This window comes from Scardinius erythrophthalmus, assembly GCF_964197995.2.
Source record: "Scardinius erythrophthalmus genome assembly, contig: HAP1_SCAFFOLD_55, whole genome shotgun sequence".
NCBI classification, from domain to species: domain Eukaryota; kingdom Metazoa; phylum Chordata; class Actinopteri; order Cypriniformes; family Leuciscidae; genus Scardinius; species Scardinius erythrophthalmus.
Genome location: NW_028296538.1, coordinates 366,661 through 391,947, shown reverse-complemented (window position 1 = coordinate 391,947; position 25,287 = coordinate 366,661). Strand labels below are relative to the sequence as shown.

At 43.1% G+C, this 25,287-nt stretch overlaps 1 protein-coding gene across 2 annotated transcripts in view; it reads left to right on the top strand.

Moving 5' to 3' along the window:
- pspc1 (paraspeckle component 1) overlaps positions 1-25,287 on the top strand; it is a 172,379-nt gene that overhangs the window by 137,850 nt on the left and 9,242 nt on the right. For both annotated transcript variants that reach the window (XM_081394622.1, XM_081394621.1), the window contains one exon: positions 23,858-23,915. In XM_081394622.1, coding sequence (XP_081250748.1) covers positions 23,858-23,915 — 58 coding nt within the window. The remainder of the gene's footprint in view (positions 1-23,857; positions 23,916-25,287) is intronic.

Below are 25,287 nucleotides of genomic sequence, written 5' to 3'. Positions count from 1 at the left end.
ATTAACAATTACAATAGGTGTTCAGCACTGAAGTGCTTGAACCCCTAATAAGTGGCTAAAAAAGGGCCACAAAAAGGCCTCTAAAAAAAACCTATAGGGTCTAGGCGCTTGCTGTCTGCGCTGCTGCGTTCCAAAAACTTTATCCAGCCTTCTAACATGTGCCTCGGAGAGGAAAAAGAACGTTTGTTGCCCTTTTAGCTCATTTATCATGGAAATGTGGTGCATTTTTTTTTTTACCTTTTAAACTGTGACACCCCCACTGATGGCCCGATCTCCATAAAAGTTTGCACGCTTCTTTAGAATAATATGGCGCATGTGCTCAGCTAATTTGGTGAAGCTCTGCTCTTTTCCCCCCATTTTTCAGTCATTTAAATGTCATTTTGCATAGGGTAATACAGAGGCCTTCTCACCTTTATGACAGTTAAAGCGCCACCAATGGCCCGACGTCCATGAAAGTTTTCAAGCTTCTTCAGGATCACGTGACGCATGCGCATGCCCGATTTTGTGAGCTTGTATGCAAATCAGACAGCAAGATGGCCGCTTTCAGCCATTTCATGTGTTTTTTCCATAGAAATACATCATTTTGACACCATAGCGCCACCAAGTGGCCAGTCGCTGCGCCCTTTTTCACGTGACCACAGAATGAGCTCGTACATGCGTGTGCTGAGTTTGGTGCAAAAATCTCGTTCCGTTCACGAGTTATAGCCAATTAAGCAAAATGGGCTCCTCCCACTTCGAACATTTTGGCGGCCCTTAGGGACCGTGAAGCGAAATTTACACTTTTTTTTGATAATTATTGACAATCAGACTCCAGAGAATCTTGCCGCACTGGTTTGGTTCCGGTCGGGCCAAAAACCTAGGACTAGTTCGCGAAAGTAGGTTTTTGGAAAAACCCCAAATACCCTAAAATTTTCCCAGGGTGACGAGCAAATCCGAGGCATGCATCTGGTCCGCCTCGAGCCAAGGATTCCAGCGATATAAGACACTTGAGCCTACGCCTCACGGTTGATGAGTTATGAGCCGTTTCGTACTTTTGCCCGCTGTAGCGCCCCCGTCAGGCCGATCGGGGCGGGCCTTGGTGACGCTGTAGGCGGTGTGAGTACTATCAGCCCCCAAAGTTTCAAGTCTCCACGACTTACGGTTTGGTCTGCCCGATCAGTTTTATGTCTGAATGTTGCATCATGGGAAAATTAACAATTACAATAGGTGTTCAGCACTGAAGTGCTTGAACCCCTAATAAGTGGCTAAAAAAGGGCCACAAAAAGGCCTCTAAAAAAAAAACTATAGGGTCTAGGCGCTTGCCGTCTGCGCTGCTGCGTTCCAAAAACTTTATCCAGCCTTCTAACATGTGCCTCGGAGAGGAAAAAGAACGTTTGTTGCCCTTTTAGCTCATTTATCATGGAAATGTGGTGCATTTTTTTTTTTACCTTTTAAACTGTGACACCCCCACTGATGGCCCGATCTCCATAAAAGTTTGCACGCTTCTTTAGAATAATATGGCGCATGTGCTCAGCTAATTTGGTGAAGCTCTGCTCTTTTCCCCCCATTTTTCAGTCATTTAAATGTCATTTTGCATAGGGTAATACAGAGGCCTTCTCACCTTTATGACAGTTAAAGCGCCACCAATGGCCCGACGTCCATGAAAGTTTTCAAGCTTCTTCAGGATCACGTGACGCATGCGCATGCCCGATTTTGTGAGCTTGTATGCAAATCAGACAGCAAGATGGCCGCTTTCAGCCATTTCATGTGTTTTTTCCATAGAAATACATCATTTTGACACCATAGCGCCACCAAGTGGCCAGTCGCTGCGCCCTTTTTCACGTGACCACAGAATGAGCTCGTACATGCGTGTGCTGAGTTTGGTGCAAAAATCTCGTTCCGTTCACGAGTTATAGCCAATTAAGCAAAATGGGCTCCTCCCACTTCGAACATTTTGGCGGCCCTTAGGGACCGTGAAGCGAAATTTACACTTTTTTTTGATAATTATTGACAATCAGACTCCAGAGAATCTTGCCGCACTGGTTTGGTTCCGGTCGGGCCAAAAACCTAGGACTAGTTCGCGAAAGTAGGTTTTTGGAAAAACCCCAAATACCCTAAAATTTTCCCGGGTGACGAGCAAATCCGAGGCATGCATCTGGTCCGCCTCGAGCCAAGGATTCCAGCGATATAAGACACTTGAGCCTACGCCTCACGGTTGATGAGTTATGAGCCGTTTCGTACTTTTGCCCGCTGTAGCGCCCCCGTCAGGCCGATAGGGGCGGGCCTTGGTGACGCTGTAGGCGGTGTGAGTACTATCAGCCCCCAAAGTTTCAAGTCTCCACGACTTACGGTTTGGTCTGCCCGATCAGTTTTATGTCTGAATGTTGCATCATGGGAAAATTAACAATTACAATAGGTGTTCAGCACTGAAGTGCTTGAACCCCTAATAAGTGGCTAAAAAAGGGCCACAAAAAGGCCTCTAAAAAAAACCTATAGGGTCTAGGCGCTTGCTGTCTGCGCTGCTGCGTTCCAAAAACTTTATCCAGCCTTCTAACATGTGCCTCGGAGAGGAAAAAGAACGTTTGTTGCCCTTTTAGCTCATTTATCATGGAAATGTGGTGCATTTTTTTTTTTACCTTTTAAACTGTGACACCCCCACTGATGGCCCGATCTCCATAAAAGTTTGCACGCTTCTTTAGAATAATATGGCGCATGTGCTCAGCTAATTTGGTGAAGCTCTGCTCTTTTCCCCCCATTTTTCAGTCATTTAAATGTCATTTTGCATAGGGTAATACAGAGGCCTTCTCACCTTTATGACAGTTAAAGCGCCACCAATGGCCCGACGTCCATGAAAGTTTTCAAGCTTCTTCAGGATCACGTGACGCATGCGCATGCCCGATTTTGTGAGCTTGTATGCAAATCAGACAGCAAGATGGCCGCTTTCAGCCATTTCATGTGTTTTTTCCATAGAAATACATCATTTTGACACCATAGCGCCACCAAGTGGCCAGTCGCTGCGCCCTTTTTCACGTGACCACAGAATGAGCTCGTACATGCGTGTGCTGAGTTTGGTGCAAAAATCTCGTTCCGTTCACGAGTTATAGCCAATTAAGCAAAATGGGCTCCTCCCACTTCGAACATTTTGGCGGCCCTTAGGGACCGTGAAGCGAAATTTACACTTTTTTTTGATAATTATTGACAATCAGACTCCAGAGAATCTTGCCGCACTGGTTTGGTTCCGGTCGGGCCAAAAACCTAGGACTAGTTCGCGAAAGTAGGTTTTTGGAAAAACCCCAAATACCCTAAAATTTTCCCAGGGTGACGAGCAAATCCGAGGCATGCATCTGGTCCGCCTCGAGCCAAGGATTCCAGCGATATAAGACACTTGAGCCTACGCCTCACGGTTGATGAGTTATGAGCCGTTTCGTACTTTTGCCCGCTGTAGCGCCCCCGTCAGGCCGATCGGGGCGGGCCTTGGTGACGCTGTAGGCGGTGTGAGTACTATCAGCCCCCAAAGTTTCAAGTCTCCACGACTTACGGTTTGGTCTGCCCGATCAGTTTTATGTCTGAATGTTGCATCATGGGAAAATTAACAATTACAATAGGTGTTCAGCACTGAAGTGCTTGAACCCCTAATAAGTGGCTAAAAAAGGGCCACAAAAAGGCCTCTAAAAAAAAAACTATAGGGTCTAGGCGCTTGCCGTCTGCGCTGCTGCGTTCCAAAAACTTTATCCAGCCTTCTAACCTGTGCCTCGGAGAGGAAAAAGAACGTTTGTTGCCCTTTTAGCTCATTTATCATGGAAATGTGGTGCATTTTTTTTTTACCTTTTAAACTGTGACACCCCCACTGATGGCCCGATCTCCATAAAAGTTTGCACGCTTCTTTAGAATAATATGGCGCATGTGCTCAGCTAATTTGGTGAAGCTCTGCTCTTTTCCCCCCATTTTTCAGTCATTTAAATGTCATTTTGCATAGGGTAATACAGAGGCCTTCTCACCTTTATGACAGTTAAAGCGCCACCAATGGCCCGACGTCCATGAAAGTTTTCAAGCTTCTTCAGGATCACGTGACGCATGCGCATGCCCGATTTTGTGAGCTTGTATGCAAATCAGACAGCAAGATGGCCGCTTTCAGCCATTTCATGTGTTTTTTCCATAGAAATACATCATTTTGACACCATAGCGCCACCAAGTGGCCAGTCGCTGCGCCCTTTTTCACGTGACCACAGAATGAGCTCGTACATGCGTGTGCTGAGTTTGGTGCAAAAATCTCGTTCCGTTCACGAGTTATAGCCAATTAAGCAAAATGGGCTCCTCCCACTTCGAACATTTTGGCGGCCCTTAGGGACCGTGAAGCGAAATTTACACTTTTTTTTGATAATTATTGACAATCAGACTCCAGAGAATCTTGCCGCACTGGTTTGGTTCCGGTCGGGCCAAAAACCTAGGACTAGTTCGCAAAAGTAGGTTTTTGGAAAAACCCCAAATACCCTAAAATTTTCCCAGGGTGACGAGCAAATCCGAGGCATGCATCTGGTCCGCCTCGAGCCAAGGATTCCAGCGATATAAGACACTTGAGCCTACGCCTCACGGTTGATGAGTTATGAGCCGTTTCGTACTTTTGCCCGCTGTAGCGCCCCCGTCAGGCCGATCGGGGCGGGCCTTGGTGACGCTGTAGGCGGTGTGAGTACTATCAGCCCCCAAAGTTTCAAGTCTCCACGACTTACGGTTTGGTCTGCCCGATCAGTTTTATGTCTGAATGTTGCATCATGGGAAAATTAACAATTACAATAGGTGTTCAGCACTGAAGTGCTTGAACCCCTAATAAGTGGCTAAAAAAGGGCCACAAAAAGGCCTCTAAAAAAAAAACTATAGGGTCTAGGCGCTTGCCGTCTGCGCTGCTGCGTTCCAAAAACTTTATCCAGCCTTCTAACCTGTGCCTCGGAGAGGAAAAAGAACGTTTGTTGCCCTTTTAGCTCATTTATCATGGAAATGTGGTGCATTTTTTTTTTACCTTTTAAACTGTGACACCCCCACTGATGGCCCGATCTCCATAAAAGTTTGCACGCTTCTTTAGAATAATATGGCGCATGTGCTCAGCTAATTTGGTGAAGCTCTGCTCTTTTCCCCCCATTTTTCAGTCATTTAAATGTCATTTTGCATAGGGTAATACAGAGGCCTTCTCACCTTTATGACAGTTAAAGCGCCACCAATGGCCCGACGTCCATGAAAGTTTTCAAGCTTCTTCAGGATCACGTGACGCATGCGCATGCCCGATTTTGTGAGCTTGTATGCAAATCAGACAGCAAGATGGCCGCTTTCAGCCATTTCATGTGTTTTTTCCATAGAAATACATCATTTTGACACCATAGCGCCACCAAGTGGCCAGTCGCTGCGCCCTTTTTCACGTGACCACAGAATGAGCTCGTACATGCGTGTGCTGAGTTTGGTGCAAAAATCTCGTTCCGTTCACGAGTTATAGCCAATTAAGCAAAATGGGCTCCTCCCACTTCGAACATTTTGGCGGCCCTTAGGGACCGTGAAGCGAAATTTACACTTTTTTTTGATAATTATTGACAATCAGACTCCAGAGAATCTTGCCGCACTGGTTTGGTTCCGGTCGGGCCAAAAACCTAGGACTAGTTCGCGAAAGTAGGTTTTTGGAAAAACCCCAAATACCCTAAAATTTTCCCAGGGTGACGAGCAAATCCGAGGCATGCATCTGGTCCGCCTCGAGCCAAGGATTCCAGCGATATAAGACACTTGAGCCTACGCCTCACGGTTGATGAGTTATGAGCCGTTTCGTACTTTTGCCCGCTGTAGCGCCCCCGTCAGGCCGATCGGGGCGGGCCTTGGTGACGCTGTAGGCGGTGTGAGTACTATCAGCCCCCAAAGTTTCAAGTCTCCACGACTTACGGTTTGGTCTGCCCGATCAGTTTTATGTCTGAATGTTGCATCATGGGAAAATTAACAATTACAATAGGTGTTCAGCACTGAAGTGCTTGAACCCCTAATAAGTGGCTAAAAAAGGGCCACAAAAAGGCCTCTAAAAAAAAAACTATAGGGTCTAGGCGCTTGCCGTCTGCGCTGCTGCGTTCCAAAAACTTTATCCAGCCTTCTAACCTGTGCCTCGGAGAGGAAAAAGAACGTTTGTTGCCCTTTTAGCTCATTTATCATGGAAATGTGGTGCATTTTTTTTTTACCTTTTAAACTGTGACACCCCCACTGATGGCCCGATCTCCATAAAAGTTTGCACGCTTCTTTAGAATAATATGGCGCATGTGCTCAGCTAATTTGGTGAAGCTCTGCTCTTTTCCCCCCATTTTTCAGTCATTTAAATGTCATTTTGCATAGGGTAATACAGAGGCCTTCTCACCTTTATGACAGTTAAAGCGCCACCAATGGCCCGACGTCCATGAAAGTTTTCAAGCTTCTTCAGGATCACGTGACGCATGCGCATGCCCGATTTTGTGAGCTTGTATGCAAATCAGACAGCAAGATGGCCGCTTTCAGCCATTTCATGTGTTTTTTCCATAGAAATACATCATTTTGACACCATAGCGCCACCAAGTGGCCAGTCGCTGCGCCCTTTTTCACGTGACCACAGAATGAGCTCGTACATGCGTGTGCTGAGTTTGGTGCAAAAATCTCGTTCCGTTCACGAGTTATAGCCAATTAAGCAAAATGGGCTCCTCCCACTTCGAACATTTTGGCGGCCCTTAGGGACCGTGAAGCGAAATTTACACTTTTTTTTGATAATTATTGACAATCAGACTCCAGAGAATCTTGCCGCACTGGTTTGGTTCCGGTCGGGCCAAAAACCTAGGACTAGTTCGCGAAAGTAGGTTTTTGGAAAAACCCCAAATACCCTAAAATTTTCCCAGGGTGACGAGCAAATCCGAGGCATGCATCTGGTCCGCCTCGAGCCAAGGATTCCAGCGATATAAGACACTTGAGCCTACGCCTCACGGTTGATGAGTTATGAGCCGTTTCGTACTTTTGCCCGCTGTAGCGCCCCCGTCAGGCCGATCGGGGCGGGCCTTGGTGACGCTGTAGGCGGTGTGAGTACTATCAGCCCCCAAAGTTTCAAGTCTCCACGACTTACGGTTTGGTCTGCCCGATCAGTTTTATGTCTGAATGTTGCATCATGGGAAAATTAACAATTACAATAGGTGTTCAGCACTGAAGTGCTTGAACCCCTAATAAGTGGCTAAAAAAGGGCCACAAAAAGGCCTCTAAAAAAAAAACTATAGGGTCTAGGCGCTTGCCGTCTGCGCTGCTGCGTTCCAAAAACTTTATCCAGCCTTCTAACCTGTGCCTCGGAGAGGAAAAAGAACGTTTGTTGCCCTTTTAGCTCATTTATCATGGAAATGTGGTGCATTTTTTTTTTACCTTTTAAACTGTGACACCCCCACTGATGGCCCGATCTCCATAAAAGTTTGCACGCTTCTTTAGAATAATATGGCGCATGTGCTCAGCTAATTTGGTGAAGCTCTGCTCTTTTCCCCCCATTTTTCAGTCATTTAAATGTCATTTTGCATAGGGTAATACAGAGGCCTTCTCACCTTTATGACAGTTAAAGCGCCACCAATGGCCCGACGTCCATGAAAGTTTTCAAGCTTCTTCAGGATCACGTGACGCATGCGCATGCCCGATTTTGTGAGCTTGTATGCAAATCAGACAGCAAGATGGCCGCTTTCAGCCATTTCATGTGTTTTTTCCATAGAAATACATCATTTTGACACCATAGCGCCACCAAGTGGCCAGTCGCTGCGCCCTTTTTCACGTGACCACAGAATGAGCTCGTACATGCGTGTGCTGAGTTTGGTGCAAAAATCTCGTTCCGTTCACGAGTTATAGCCAATTAAGCAAAATGGGCTCCTCCCACTTCGAACATTTTGGCGGCCCTTAGGGACCGTGAAGCGAAATTTACACTTTTTTTTGATAATTATTGACAATCAGACTCCAGAGAATCTTGCCGCACTGGTTTGGTTCCGGTCGGGCCAAAAACCTAGGACTAGTTCGCGAAAGTAGGTTTTTGGAAAAACCCCAAATACCCTAAAATTTTCCCAGGGTGACGAGCAAATCCGAGGCATGCATCTGGTCCGCCTCGAGCCAAGGATTCCAGCGATATAAGACACTTGAGCCTACGCCTCACGGTTGATGAGTTATGAGCCGTTTCGTACTTTTGCCCGCTGTAGCGCCCCCGTCAGGCCGATCGGGGCGGGCCTTGGTGACGCTGTAGGCGGTGTGAGTACTATCAGCCCCCAAAGTTTCAAGTCTCCACGACTTACGGTTTGGTCTGCCCGATCAGTTTTATGTCTGAATGTTGCATCATGGGAAAATTAACAATTACAATAGGTGTTCAGCACTGAAGTGCTTGAACCCCTAATAAGTGGCTAAAAAAGGGCCACAAAAAGGCCTCTAAAAAAAAAACTATAGGGTCTAGGCGCTTGCCGTCTGCGCTGCTGCGTTCCAAAAACTTTATCCAGCCTTCTAACCTGTGCCTCGGAGAGGAAAAAGAACGTTTGTTGCCCTTTTAGCTCATTTATCATGGAAATGTGGTGCATTTTTTTTTTACCTTTTAAACTGTGACACCCCCACTGATGGCCCGATCTCCATAAAAGTTTGCACGCTTCTTTAGAATAATATGGCGCATGTGCTCAGCTAATTTGGTGAAGCTCTGCTCTTTTCCCCCCATTTTCCAGTCATTTAAATGTCATTTTGCATAGGGTAATACAGAGGCCTTCTCACCTTTATGACAGTTAAAGCGCCACCAATGGCCCGACGTCCATGAAAGTTTTCAAGCTTCTTCAGGATCACGTGACGCATGCGCATGCCCGATTTTGTGAGCTTGTATGCAAATCAGACAGCAAGATGGCCGCTTTCAGCCATTTCATGTGTTTTTTCCATAGAAATACATCATTTTGATACCCTTTTAACAGTTATAGCGCCACCAAGTGGCCAGTCGCTGCGCCCTTTTTCACGTGACCACAGAATGAGCTCGTACATGCGTGTGCTGAGTTTGGTGCAAAAATCTCGTTCCGTTCACGAGTTATAGCCAATTAAGCAAAATGGGCTCCTCCCACTTCGAACATTTTGGCGGCCCTTAGGGACCGTGAAGCGAAATTTACACTTTTTCTTGATAATTATTGACAATCAGACTCCAGAGAATCTTGCCGCACTGGTTTGGTTCCGGTCGGGCCAAAAACCTAGGACTAGTTCGCGAAAGTAGGTTTTTGGAAAAACCCCAAATACCCTAAAATTTTCCCAGGGTGACGAGCAAATCCGAGGCATGCATCTGGTCCGCCTCGAGCCAAGGATTCCAGCGATATAAGACACTTGAGCCTACGCCTCACGGTTGATGAGTTATGAGCCGTTTCGTACTTTTGCCCGCTGTAGCGCCCCCGTCAGGCCGATCGGGGCGGGCCTTGGTGACGCTGTAGGCGGTGTGAGTACTATCAGCCCCCAAAGTTTCAAGTCTCCACGACTTACGGTTTGGTCTGCCCGATCAGTTTTATGTCTGAATGTTGCATCATGGGAAAATGAACAATTACAATAGGTGTTCAGCACTGAAGTGCTTGAACCCCTAATAAGTGGCTAAAAAAGGGCCACAAAAAGGCCTCTAAAAAAAAAACTATAGGGTCTAGGCGCTTGCCGTCTGCGCTGCTGCGTTCCAAAAACTTTATCCAGCCTTCTAACCTGTGCCTCGGAGAGGAAAAAGAACGTTTGTTGCCCTTTTAGCTCATTTATCATGGAAATGTGGTGCATTTTTTTTTTACCTTTTAAACTGTGACACCCCCACTGATGGCCCGATCTCCATAAAAGTTTGCACGCTTCTTTAGAATAATATGGCGCATGTGCTCAGCTAATTTGGTGAAGCTCTGCTCTTTTCCCCCCATTTTTCAGTCATTTAAATGTCATTTTGCATAGGGTAATACAGAGGCCTTCTCACCTTTATGACAGTTAAAGCGCCACCAATGGCCCGACGTCCATGAAAGTTTTCAAGCTTCTTCAGGATCACGTGCGCATGCGCATGCCCGATTTTGTGAGCTTGTATGCAAATCAGACAGCAAGATGGCCGCTTTCAGCCATTTCATGTGTTTTTTCCATAGAAATACATCATTTTGATACCCTTTTAACAGTTATAGCGCCACCAAGTGGCCAGTCGCTGCGCCCTTTTTCACGTGACCACAGAATGAGCTCGTACATGCGTGTGCTGAGTTTGGTGCAAAAATCTCGTTCCGTTCACGAGTTATAGCCAATTAAGCAAAATGGGCTCCTCCCACTTCGAACATTTTGGCGGCCCTTAGGGACCGTGAAGCGAAATTTACACTTTTTCTTGATAATTATTGACAATCAGACTCCAGAGAATCTTGCCGCACTGGTTTGGTTCCGGTCGGGCCAAAAACCTAGGACTAGTTCGCGAAAGTAGGTTTTTGGAAAAACCCCAAATACCCTAAAATTTTCCCAGGGTGACGAGCAAATCCGAGGCATGCATCTGGTCCGCCTCGAGCCAAGGATTCCAGCGATATAAGACACTTGAGCCTACGCCTCACGGTTGATGAGTTATGAGCCGTTTCGTACTTTTGCCCGCTGTAGCGCCCCCGTCAGGCCGATCGGGGCGGGCCTTGGTGACGCTGTAGGCGGTGTGAGTACTATCAGCCCCCAAAGTTTCAAGTCTCCACGACTTACGGTTTGGTCTGCCCGATCAGTTTTATGTCTGAATGTTGCATCATGGGAAAATTAACAATTACAATAGGTGTTCAGCACTGAAGTGCTTGAACCCCTAATAAGTGGCTAAAAAAGGGCCACAAAAAGGCCTCTAAAAAAAAAACTATAGGGTCTAGGCGCTTGCCGTCTGCGCTGCTGCGTTCCAAAAACTTTATCCAGCCTTCTAACCTGTGCCTCGGAGAGGAAAAAGAACGTTTGTTGCCCTTTTAGCTCATTTATCATGGAAATGTGGTGCATTTTTTTTTTACCTTTTAAACTGTGACACCCCCACTGATGGCCCGATCTCCATAAAAGTTTGCACGCTTCTTTAGAATAATATGGCGCATGTGCTCAGCTAATTTGGTGAAGCTCTGCTCTTTTCCCCCCATTTTTCAGTCATTTAAATGTCATTTTGCATAGGGTAATACAGAGGCCTTCTCACCTTTATGACAGTTAAAGCGCCACCAATGGCCCGACGTCCATGAAAGTTTTCAAGCTTCTTCAGGATCACGTGACGCATGCGCATGCCCGATTTTGTGAGCTTGTATGCAAATCAGACAGCAAGATGGCCACTTTCAGCCATTTCATGTGTTTTTTCCATAGAAATACATCATTTTGACACCATAGCGCCACCAAGTGGCCAGTCGCTGCGCCCTTTTTCACGTGACCACAGAATGAGCTCGTACATGCGTGTGCTGAGTTTGGTGCAAAAATCTCGTTCCGTTCACGAGTTATAGCCAATTAAGCAAAATGGGCTCCTCCCACTTCGAACATTTTGGCGGCCCTTAGGGACCGTGAAGCGAAATTTACACTTTTTTTTGATAATTATTGACAATCAGACTCCAGAGAATCTTGCCGCACTGGTTTGGTTCCGGTCGGGCCAAAAACCTAGGACTAGTTCGCGAAAGTAGGTTTTTGGAAAAACCCCAAATACCCTAAAATTTTCCCAGGGTGACGAGCAAATCCGAGGCATGCATCTGGTCCGCCTCGAGCCAAGGATTCCAGCGATATAAGACACTTGAGCCTACGCCTCACGGTTGATGAGTTATGAGCCGTTTCGTACTTTTGCCCGCTGTAGCGCCCCCGTCAGGCCGATCGGGGCGGGCCTTGGTGACGCTGTAGGCGGTGTGAGTACTATCAGCCCCCAAAGTTTCAAGTCTCCACGACTTACGGTTTGGTCTGCCCGATCAGTTTTATGTCTGAATGTTGCATCATGGGAAAATTAACAATTACAATAGGTGTTCAGCACTGAAGTGCTTGAACCCCTAATAAGTGGCTAAAAAAGGGCCACAAAAAGGCCTCTAAAAAAAAAACTATAGGGTCTAGGCGCTTGCCGTCTGCGCTGCTGCGTTCCAAAAACTTTATCCAGCCTTCTAACCTGTGCCTCGGAGAGGAAAAAGAACGTTTGTTGCCCTTTTAGCTCATTTATCATGGAAATGTGGTGCATTTTTTTTTTACCTTTTAAACTGTGACACCCCCACTGATGGCCCGATCTCCATAAAAGTTTGCACGCTTCTTTAGAATAATATGGCGCATGTGCTCAGCTAATTTGGTGAAGCTCTGCTCTTTTCCCCCCATTTTTCAGTCATTTAAATGTCATTTTGCATAGGGTAATACAGAGGCCTTCTCACCTTTATGACAGTTAAAGCGCCACCAATGGCCCGACGTCCATGAAAGTTTTCAAGCTTCTTCAGGATCACGTGACGCATGCGCATGCCCGATTTTGTGAGCTTGTATGCAAATCAGACAGCAAGATGGCCGCTTTCAGCCATTTCATGTGTTTTTTCCATAGAAATACATCATTTTGACACCATAGCGCCACCAAGTGGCCAGTCGCTGCGCCCTTTTTCACGTGACCACAGAATGAGCTCGTACATGCGTGTGCTGAGTTTGGTGCAAAAATCTCGTTCCGTTCACGAGTTATAGCCAATTAAGCAAAATGGGCTCCTCCCACTTCGAACATTTTGGCGGCCCTTAGGGACCGTGAAGCGAAATTTACACTTTTTTTTGATAATTATTGACAATCAGACTCCAGAGAATCTTGCCGCACTGGTTTGGTTCCGGTCGGGCCAAAAACCTAGGACTAGTTCGCGAAAGTAGGTTTTTGGAAAAACCCCAAATACCCTAAAATTTTCCCAGGGTGACGAGCAAATCCGAGGCATGCATCTGGTCCGCCTCGAGCCAAGGATTCCAGCGATATAAGACACTTGAGCCTACGCCTCACGGTTGATGAGTTATGAGCCGTTTCGTACTTTTGCCCGCTGTAGCGCCCCCGTCAGGCCGATCGGGGCGGGCCTTGGTGACGCTGTAGGCGGTGTGAGTACTATCAGCCCCCAAAGTTTCAAGTCTCCACGACTTACGGTTTGGTCTGCCCGATCAGTTTTATGTCTGAATGTTGCATCATGGGAAAATTAACAATTACAATAGGTGTTCAGCACTGAAGTGCTTGAACCCCTAATTAAAGCTGCAAGCAGCATTTATCGGGGTTCAAGCAGTTAAGGCCTTTAAGGCCTTAAAGCACAAAAGCTTTAAAATCTATTAAGTTTTATTTAGCAAGCATGTAACCACTGACATAATAGATGGAAAAGACCATTTACAGCCAATACAGGCAATGTAACATAGGAAATACATGGTTTTAAAGCTGTTTAACATTTATAGGATTTCTATACATTTCTGCACTGGTTTGGTTCCGATCGGGCGAAAAACCTAGGACTAGTTAGTAAAAGTACGTTGTTGACAAAATTCAAAATGGTGGAAAATTTATCATGGCGGAAATTAACATTATCTAAATCTCGAAGATCGGATCAGATCGGATCGAATAATGATAATCGATTCAAGATCTTGAGAATCGGAATCGAATCGATTCTTGAAATTTGAATCGAAACCCAGCCCTACACAACACTGTGTAGCATGTAGTGCGCAACTTGACTTGATGTGCTACACCTAGATATAGTATTCGGTAGGGCATAATTAAATCAGAAGCAAGGATCATCTACTGGAGGGAGGAAATGGTGCAACAGGATAGCAAATAGTTGACAATTTTGTTCTGATTCAAAGAGAAAATTATATTATAAATTAAAAAGTTCTCTTTGTAGTTTGTTTCAGAAAGATGAGTGACAAATAAGAACAATAGAGAGTTAGTAAATGAAAACAGACATCACCGACTTGTTTCTTTTTAATGATTCAACAGCCTAAAAGCTTCGATTAAATTAGGTGAAGTTCGAAAGTGGAGCTTAAAGTTAAAAATAATTACCACCTAGTTTCATCACATCTATCTTTTTAACGAATCAGTGTTTTTGAACATGTTTGTACATGTACGGTTTAATGACTCAAAGACAATCCGTTGCTGTAACAATGTGATTGTGCACTGAGTGACAGCCTTTCAATGCGCAGAGACGCTGTTTAGTTTTCGCTACATTCGTTACAAAAAATGTCCTTGATTTTTGTGCATGCTATACACATCGTAACACTTATTTATATAGCAACACATATATATAAAAAACAAAAACAAACAAAAGAAAATTGTAGTTATCCTACCAGTTGATGGTTTCAAATTACAGTTCAAATGGGAAACAGGTCCATGGGCACTGGTTAGCATTTGTGCATGTAATTGCATCCACTAGGCAGGCGATTCACCTTCACAGGATTATTTATGGCACAAAACAGGATACACTTGCCGATCACGTTCACATAGGGAAAAAAAATAGAGAACAAGAAAACGCAGCCTTGGAAAACACAAGGCAAACGTACCATAATTAATTTCTGACTCAACATTTCAGTAACAAATGACATGCACAGCTCAAATGACACATTAATCCAAATTTATTTAACACATCGATTCGACACTCATAAAACAGTCACTGTCACAACTCATGATACAAAGATGTTAGCTACACGCGGTAGCTTTAGCACACGGCTAACTAGTTCAGCTCGCGCTGTGACTGCGGCCTAGTCAACTCAGCTCATATCAAATCATTTCTGAAATAGATATCTGTCATAAGATAACATATGACAAAAAAAAGTCACTCACCAAAACGAGACTGCATCACATATTCAATTAAAGAAGATTGTTCAATAAAGATTATCACACTATAAATCTTTACTCCGATTTCACCTTTTACACCTTTCTCTGACGACAAGTTGATGCATCCAAAGTTTCCAAGTGCACACAATCACAGTTCCCGATAGATTATGATGATCATTTAGTACAAGGAGTTTCTGAAGAAAGTTTCCGTGCTGCTGTCTCATCTGATCTATTCTGTTCTCTCATCATGCTGACAGCAGCAGCGCCTGCGCGAACAGTGGGCGGGCCTTAAGAATATGCCGCTACTGTTGGCTCTCAGGGGTGGCAGTCACTGCAGCACAATCAGTGATTGGACGAATCGCGTGTTTTTGCCCAGTGGTTTTTACCAGTGCATCAAGTAAATAAAAAAAAATGGATGTAATTGAAAAAATAAATTTGTCCAGAACAGAGCGACAGGACTGAATTTAAACTGTTATAGAAGAGCTAATATACTGAGAATGAACTGGTGAAGGATTGTCTCTCTGCTTTATTTTATAAGAAATATTTCTGTGTCTAGAGTTCCTAATGCGCTGTACTCTCAACTTTTGTATAATAGTACTAGTCATATTTTTTTACACCAGGCATGAATAAAAGGAATGTTTTTTATTTCCTGTTTCGAAAACCACTGGAAACCAACGGACAGTAATGTATAGAGGAATGAAAATATGGAATCATTTACTATTGATATCACACATTTTTACAAGAAAAATTAGTTTAAAAAATATATTTAAAGGAATATTTAATGGCAAAATATATTAAATTGTTGATTTTGATATTTGGAATGGATGATGGGTTAGTGCGTTTCATTGACTTGACTTTTTATTGTTGTTGATTAAATGTAGTTTTGTATGATTTACTTTTTGGGACCCCAGGAAGAGTAGCCACTGCCTAGAAAGAGGCTAATGGGGATCCAAATAAACAAATAAACTTATAACATTGATGGAAAATACCATTTACAGCCAATACAGGCAATTTACTGAGGAAAGTTTTTTTGACAGTTATAGCACCACATCTTGCCTGATCTCCACCACTTCAAGTGTCCTCAAAGTGTGCCCATGCATGTCTGTCAAATTTGTTGTAAATATCTCATTTTGTTTTGAAGTTTAGACACTTCTGTTTATGAGAGAATAAAAATGATCCATGGGTGACAATGATTTAAAAATTTTATTTGTTTATTTATTTTTGTCAGTTCCTATCTTAATTGTGACATTTGGGCGTTATTGTTTAGCTATTGATCTATGTTTTCAAATTTCAAGAAATTTGGACTATCGGTTTCGAAGATAATTGCAAGTTTTTTAAGTGCTTAATGACAATGATACACAAACTATAAGGAGAAACCTGGCATATTTGGTATTGTTGGACTCGGGAAGGATTGAGGATTTCAAAGGACTAACGGTTGGGTGCGTTTATAGCCATTTTCATAAATTTTTTTCCATGTTGTAGCGCCACCAAGTGGCCAATCGTCGCGATTTTTTTCAAGTAATCTCAGATTGAGCTCATAAACACGTTTCCCAAGATTAGCGAAAATATCTCTTTCCATTCACGAGTTATAATTGTTTTAGTAAAAGTGGCCCTGGTGCCATCAAACATTTTGATTTCCCTTAGCGACCGTGAATTTAAATTAAGAATTTTTTGATGATTATTGATAGTCTCTGTCCAGAGAATATTTCTGCATTGGTTTGGTTTCAATCGGGCAAAAAATCTAGGAGTAATCGCAAAAGTAGGTTTTTCAAAAAACCTCAATTTACTCAAAATTGGCGCCCGAAGGGCAAGCAAATCTGAGGCATGCATCTGGTCCGCCTCGAGCCAAGGATTCCAGCGATATAAGACACTTGAGCCTACGCCTCACGGTTGATGAGTTATGAGCCGTTTCGTACTTTTGCCCGCTGTAGCGCCCCCGTCAGGCCGATCGGGGCGGGCCTTGGTGACGCTGTAGGCGGTGTGAGTACTATCAGCCCCCAAAGTTTCAAGTCTCCACGACTTACGGTTTGGTCTGCCCGATCAGTTTTATGTCTGAATGTTGCATCATGGGAAAATTAACAATTACAATAGGTGTTCAGCACTGAAGTGCTTGAACCCCTAATAAGTGGCTAAAAAAGGGCCACAAAAAGGCCTCTAAAAAAAACTATAGGGTCTAGGCGCTTGCCGTCTGCGCTGCTGCGTTCCAAAAACTTTATCCAGCCTTCTAACATGTGCCTCGGAGAGGAAAAAGAACGTTTGTTGCCCTTTTAGCTCATTTATCATGGAAATGTGGTGCATTTTTTTTTTACCTTTTAAACTGTGACACCCCCACTGATGGCCCGATCTCCATAAAAGTTTGCACGCTTCTTTAGAATAATATGGCGCATGTGCTCAGCTAATTTGGTGAAGCTCTCCTCTTTTCCCCCCATTTTTCAGTCATTTAAATGTCATTTTGCATAGGGTAATACAGAGGCCTTCTCACCTTTATGACAGTTAAAGCGCCACCAATGGCCTGACGTCCATGAAAGTTTTCAAGCTTCTTCAGGATCACGTGACGCATGCGCATGCCCGATTTTGTGAGCTTGTATGCAAATCAGACAGCAAGATGGCCGCTTTCAGCCATTTCATGTGTTTTTTCCATAGAAATACATCATTTTGTCACCCTTTTAACAGTTATAGCGCCACCAAGTGGCCAGTCGCTGCGCCCTTTTTCACGTGACCACAGAATGAGCTCGTACATGCGTGTGCTGAGTTTGGTGCAAAAATCTCGTTCCGTTCACGAGTTATAGCCAATTAAGCAAAATGGGCTCCTCCCACTTCGAACATTTTGGCGGCCCTTAGGGACCGTGAAGCGAAATTTACACTTTTTTTTGTTAATTATTGACAATCAGACTCCAGAGAATCTTGCCGCACTGGTTTGGTTCCGGTCGGGCCAAAAACCTAGGACTAGTTCGCGAAAGTAGGTTTTTGGAAAAACCCCAAATACCCTAAAATTTTCCCAGGGTGACGAGCAAATCCGAGGCATGCATCTGGTCCGCCTCGAGCCAAGGATTCCAGCGATATAAGACACTTGAGCCTACGCCTCACGGTTGATGAGTTATGAGCCGTTTCGTACTTTTGCCCGCTGTAGCGCCCCCGTCAGGCCGATCGGGGCGGGCCTTGGTGACGCTGTAGGCGGTGTGAGTGCTATCAGCCCCCAAAGTTTCAAGTCTCCACGACTTACGGTTTGGTCTGCCCGATCAGTTTTATGTCTGAATGTTGCATCATGGGAAAATTAACAATTACAATAGGTGTTCAGCACTGAAGTGCTTGAACCCCTAATAAGTGGCTAAAAAAGGGCCACAAAAAGGCCTCTAAAAAAAAAACTATAGGGTCTAGGCGCTTGCCGTCTGCGCTGCTGCGTTCCAAAAACTTTATCCAGCCTTCTAACCTGTGCCTCGGAGAGGAAAAAGAACGTTTGTTGCCCTTTTAGCTCATTTATCATGGAAATGTGGTGCATTTTTTTTTTACCTTTTAAACTGTGACACCCCCACTGATGGCCCGATCTCCATAAAAGTTTGCACGCTTCTTTAGAATAATATGGCGCATGTGCTCAGCTAATTTGGTGAAGCTCTGCTCTTTTCCCCCCATTTTTCAGTCATTTAAATGTCATTTTGCATAGGGTAATACAGAGGCCTTCTCACCTTTATGACAGTTAAAGCGCCACCAATGGCCCGACGTCCATGAAAGTTTTCAAGCTTCTTCAGGATCACGTGACGCATGCGCATGCCCGATTTTGTGAGCTTGTATGCAAATCAGACAGCAAGATGGCCGCTTTCAGCCATTTCATGTGTTTTTTCCATAGAAATACATCATTTTGACACCCTTTTAACAGTTATAGCGCCACCAAGTGGCCAGTCGCTGCGCCCTTTTTCACGTGACCACAGAATGAGCTCGTACATGCGTGTGCTGAGTTTGGTGCAAAAATCTCGTTCCGTTCACGAGTTATAGCCAATTAAGCAAAATGGGCTCCTCCCACTTCGAACATTTTGGCGGCCCTTAGGGACCGTGAAGCGAAATTTACACTTTTTTTTGATAATTATTGACAATCAGACTCCAGAGAATCTTGCCGCACTGGTTTGGTTCCGGTCGGGCCAAAAACCTAGGACTAGTTCGCGAAAGTAGGTTTTTGGAAAAACCCCAAATACCCTAAAATTTTCCCAGGGTGACGAGCAAATCCGAGGCATGCATCTGGTCCGCCTCGAGCCAAGGATTCCAGCGATATAAGACACTTGAGCCTACGCCTCACGGTTGATGAGTTATGAGCCGTTTCGTACTTTTGCCCGCTGTAGCGCCCCCGTCAGGCCGATCGGGGCGGGCCTTGGTGACGCTGTAGGCGGTGTGAGTACTATCAGCCCCCAAAGTTTCAAGTCTCCACGACTTACGGTTTGGTCTGCCCGATCAGTTTTATGTCTGAATGTTGCATCATGGGAAAATTAACAATTACAATAGGTGTTCAGCACTGAAGTGCTTGAACCCCTAAAAATCAGCACAATTACAATAGGGTTTCAGCACTTCGTGCTTGAACCCCTAAAAATCAGCACAATTACAATAGGGTTTCAGCACTTCGTGCTTGAACCCCTAATAATAATAAAAATCAGCACAATTACAATAGGGTTTCAGCACTTCGTGCTTGAACCCCTAATAATAATAATAATAAAAATCAGTACAATTACAATAGGGTTTCAGCACTTCGTGCTTGAACCCCTAATAATAATAAAAATCAGCACAATTACAATAGGGTTTCAGCACTTCGTGCTTGAACCCCTAATTAAAGCTGCAAGCAGCATTTATCGGGGTTCAAGCATTTAAGACATTAAGAATTATTTAGAAAGCTTTTAAGCACTGAAATAATAGATGGAAAAGTCTATTTACAGCCAATACAATCTACTTTTTAACAGTTATAGCACCACCTTTGGTCCGATCTCCATACAATTTGGCATGCTTGTTAATGATGTTATGTCACATATGCTCACCAATTTTTGTGAAGTTCTGAGTTTTTATCTAGGATTTATAGGTTTTTTAGTGTATTTTGCCATGCCCATTTTTATAAATGACCCTATTACAGCCAATCAAATGCAAAAGTTCAACTTTTTTTTGATAATTATTGATCTAGAGAGTCCAGAGAATTGTCCTAGACTGGTCTGGTTCCGATCGGGCGAAAAACCTAGGACTAGTTCGCAAAAGTAGGTTTTTAACATATTCATGAATATTTAATGAACTGTTTGATTGACAGCATTGGTTCTAGAGGCAAAGCTGTTCAGCATGCGCAGATCTATCAAATGATATGCATTTTGTGACAATAAGTGTAACAGCACATGATTACAGAGCCATAAAACTCGTTAGCGCCAACTAGTGGCCGATTTCTTTAAAAATTCTTACAGGCCTCTAGGGCCATGAGTTGAACATGCCCACCGAGTTTTGTTCCGATCAGCCTCCGTTAACCTTGTCTAATAGGTGCTCAAACTTCATTGGCCGATAGCGGCCATGTTTTTTAAGATACACCAATGTCCTCATAGATATACATGACAGCTTGGACCAAGACACTGCATACCAATTTTCAAGTCAATCGGACTAACGGTCAGGTGGTTACAGCCTGATTTATGCTTTTTCATGTTATAGCGCCACCATGTAGCCAATCGCCGCAATCTTTTTACTATGACCTCAGATTGACCTCTTACACAGGTGTACCGAGTTTGGTGAAGATACCTCATTTACTTCTGGAGTTATAGCCATTTTAGTAAAATAGGCTCCGCCTTCTTCAAACATTTTTGCGCCCCTTAGCGACCGTCAATCGAAATTTCAACCTTTTTTCAATAATTATTGATACTCTGACTTCAGAGAACATTTCTGCACTGGTTTGGTTCCGATCGGACACAAACCCAGGGACTAGTTCGCAAAAGTAGGTTTTGGACATAATTCAAAATGGCAGAAAATTTGCATACCGGAAATGAAATCCTTGAGGCCTTTTTTGTTCGGCTTGACCCAAGGATTCCAGTGATATAAGACACTTGAGTCTGTGACAAACGGTTAATGAGATTTAAGCAAAAATATGATTTTTTTTTGTTTTTTGCACTGTAGCGCCACCTATGGGCCAATCGGGGTCATATTTTGATAACCTCTCCTCGATTTTGTACTACCATCTGGCAAAGTTTCAAGTCTCTAGCACTTAGGGTTTGGGCTGCACGATGCGTTTTACGGCAGAAGAAAAATAATAATAATAAAAATCAGTACAATTACAATAGGGTTTCAGCACTTCGTGCTTGAACCCCTAAAAATCAGTACAATTACAATAGGGTTTCAGCACTTCATGCTTGAACCCCTAATAAAAATCAGTACAATAACAATAGGGTTTCAGCACTTCGTGCTTGAAGCCCTAAATATAGCTGCAAGCAGCAATACGGGGCCAAGCCCTGCAAGGCACAGCAAGAAAAAGCCGCTGTAGCGCAATGCGGAGCCAGAAGATTAAAACATCAGAAATTTAATGTACATCAAGCACAGCAAGTTCTGTAAGCACATCAATTACAGCAGCACAGCAAGCATTTAAGCACCAACAGCAGTGCGGAGCCAGAAGAACAAAAAGAGCAGAAATTGAATATACATGTAAATGTACATCAAGCACAGCAGCACAGCAAGCATTTAAGCACCAACAGCAGTTTAGAGCCGCAAGAACAAAAACAGCAGAAATTAAATATAACTGAAGCACAGCGAGCATTTAAGCACCAACAGCAGTGCAGAGCCGGAAGGAATTTAAATGACAACTTCATACACAACTTTAAAGTCATCCCACATGGGACTCGAACCCACAACCAGAATGGTTCAGGATTCTAGATACATGGTTTAGCAGATTGCACCACTCAGAGGACGTACAATCACTAACTGCAGAGGAGACCTTCAGTGTAAGAATGAGCACACAAAAGCAAGTTAACGAGATTAGCATGCTAAGCTATCTTAATGCTAATGTAGCTTATGATGTGGTATATCCAATCCTGGCAAAAAAGATATCCTCGGATTCGACATGACGCAAGGAATCGATAGACACCAATTTTATGATTTTGTGACAAACTGTTCACAAGTTACAGCCTCTGAACCAATTATGGGTCGACCTCATTAAGTTTGCGACATCATAACTTAATCTCAACATAATCTCTGAACCTTTCCTCGATTTTTGTACTACCATCTGTCAAAGTTTCAAAGTTCCAGCTCTTACGGTTTGGGCTGCACGATGCGTTTTACGGCGGAATAATAATAATAATAATAATAATAATAAAAATCAGCACAATTACAATAGGGTTTCAGCACTTCGTGCTTGAACCCCTAATAATAAAAATCAGCACAATTACAATAGGGTTTCAGCACTTCGTGCTTGAACCCCTAATAATAATAAAAATCAGCACAATTACAATAGGGTTTCAGCACTTCGTGCTTGAACCCCTAATAATAAAAATCAGTACAATTACAATAGGGTTTCAGCATTTCATGCTTGAACCCCTAATCAGTACAATTACAATAGGGTTTCAGCATTTCATGCTTGAACCCCTAATAATAAAAATCAGCACAATTACAATAGGGTTTCAGCATTTCATGCTTGAACCCCTAATAATAATAAAAATCAGCACAATTACAATAGGGTTTCAGCACTTCGTGCTTGAACCCCTAATAAGAAGAGACGTTTTGGACAGTTATAGCGCCACCTATGGTCCGATCTTCACGAAACTTGGCATGCTTCTTCACCATGGTCTGACACACCTGCTCATCGATTTTTGTGAAGTTTGGGGTTTTCCCTTAGGTTGTATAGGCTTTTGAGTGTTTTTTTGTCCCGCCCCTTCCCTAAATGACCCTGTTACAGCCAGGCCAATGCAAAAGTTCAACTTTTTTTCAATAATTATTGATCTAGAGACTCCAGAGAATTGTGCTAGACTGGTCTGGTCTGGATTGGGCTAAAAACCTAGGACTAGTTCGCAAAAGTAGGTTTTGGACAAAATTGCCCATAACAAATTTTTCACAGTGATGCTAAAATTGAGACTCTAGGACAAACTGTCTAGGAGTTATGAGCAATTTAGTAAATGTGGTCATTGTAGCGCCACCTATGGGCCAATCTGGGTCATACTTTGATAGGTTCTCCCCAATTTGAGGACTACCATTTGGCCAAGTTTCAAGGTTCCAGCTCTTACGGTTTGGGCTGCACAATGCGTTTTAGGGCGGAATAATAATAATAATAATAATAATAATAATATTAATAAAAATCAGCACAATTACAATAGGGTTTCAGCACTTCGTGCTTGAACCCCTAAAAATCAGTACAATTACAATAGGGTTTCAGCACTTCGTGCTTGAACCCCTAATAAAAATCAGTACAATTACAATAGGGTTTCAGCACTTCGTGCTTGAACCCCTAACCAGTACAATTACAATAGGGTTTCAGCACTTCGTGCTTGAACCCCTAATAATAATAATAATAATAATGCAAATGAACAACCAAGTGAAGATGACACATGAGTCTATTCAAGCAAAAGACAGCATATGTTATTTCTGTGAAACACAGCAATACCAACGTTACTCGCGTATCAAGAAGAAATAAAGCAACCTGGACTGTTTTCAGGCCTTCCTGCTCATTAAGCTCTCTCAAGCACTGTAAAGCTTCTCTGATATTAACCTGGGCCTTACCTCTTGCCTGATTGTAACCCTTCTTTTTAAAGTTATATTCCCCTGGCCTTTTCCTCTTTTCTATTTTCTCTGCCATCTCTCTCTTTCTATAGTTGTTCTGCTAATGTCTTGTGCACTGAGCTCCCTCTCCTCCCCCATCATGAGTGTATACTCACTTTACTGTTGTTTGGTTACAAATGTATTTTGGTGTGTTTTTCAAAAATCACTTATTGAAACTTTAAATAATGTGGGAACTATTATAGCGGCACCTAGCGATTAAGAGCGGACATGCATTTCCCACCGCTACTGAAAACACATTCTGGTAGAGTACAATATGTATGCTGCTGTCATGTACTAAATCCTTAATTATTTTGTAAAGACTTCATAATTGGTTACATTATTTAAGTTCTTAGTTCTGTGTGGACTGAGGCTTATTAAAAACTTCTTCACTTTCAGAGAGAACAGGATATGAGAATGAGTGAAATGGGTACCCGTGGAGCCATTAATATGGGAGGTATGATCATATTGAGACTCCACATGCAATTGGAAACTGCTGTGTGAGCTGTCTTTTATATCTGATTACATTTTTGGGGCTGTGCATCACTTGCATGGGCATTTAAATGTTGGAGCATGAATTTATGGAAGCAGAATAGTCTCAATTATAATTCACGCAAAAAACATGATTCACACATGCGTAGACAATTTCACATGCATGAAACCTAATTCACGTACACACAAAAAAAATTCACGTGCGTGAAAAAAATATACATTCACAAAAAGCAATTCACATGCGCAAAATAAAAGTATATATTCATAAAATACATTTCACAAATGCAAAATATAATTCGTAGATATACAACTGTGTACAAAAACCTTTGAATGTTTAAAATGTACGAGTTTATCCTTGAATGTGAATGTACAAATCGTCATACACGTGTGAATCGCCTTGGATTTGTGTGTGTGTGTTTTTGAGACTTTCCTGGCAGCGAACTCCTCCTACACAGAGCAGTCATACTCTTTAGCCAATCAGATTTTAGCTTATCAATCGACCAATCGGTATCACATGAGGGCAGGCCTACCGGCATGTTACGTCATCAGCTTTCGACCAAGAACCGGTTCGTGGCTGAGCAGAGGTATGTGCACTGCTGTTGATCGGTTCATTTCAGTGTTTACTGAAATTAAAGTTGTTAGAGATCAGTTGAAGCAATAGTTTATGAACTATTAACTGATGTAAGCAAGTGCTGTGGTAATCAGATGTCCCATATCGTGTCAAAAATGAAGAAGAATGATAGGCCTACTTGTTTTGTTGTATTTTAGCCGCAGGTACAGACAGCTCTCTCAGCTACAACAATAACGCTAATGAGTGCAAAACAATCATCTGTGGCCAATACCCACCTTAGCTCTCTTATCACTGGCCTCATCGAGATTGTTCTTTAAATAGTGAATATACCTATTTTAATGAGCACCCATTGTTTATTTGCCATTTGTGCAACTTGTGTATGTTAGTAAATTATTAAACACTTGTTGTTTCCCTGCATTTTTCAGGATTACTCACCTTTGGCATGACATTTGGATAGCAGTCCCAAACATCTTAATTCATGTTGTTTCTTTATTCTCTTTTATACTTTACTTTTTTTTATTAATGTCTTAATTGGCGGTAACACTTTACAATAACATTTCATTAGTTAACATGAACTAATAATGAACTGCACGTATACAGTTTTGTTCATGTTAATTTCAACATTACTTCATAAAAATCTTAAAATTAGTTAATGCACTGTGAACTAACAATGAACAGCTGTATGTTTAACTAACGTTAACAAAGATTTACAAACACCGCAATAAATGCATTGCATCATGGTTAGTTAATACATTAACTAATGTTA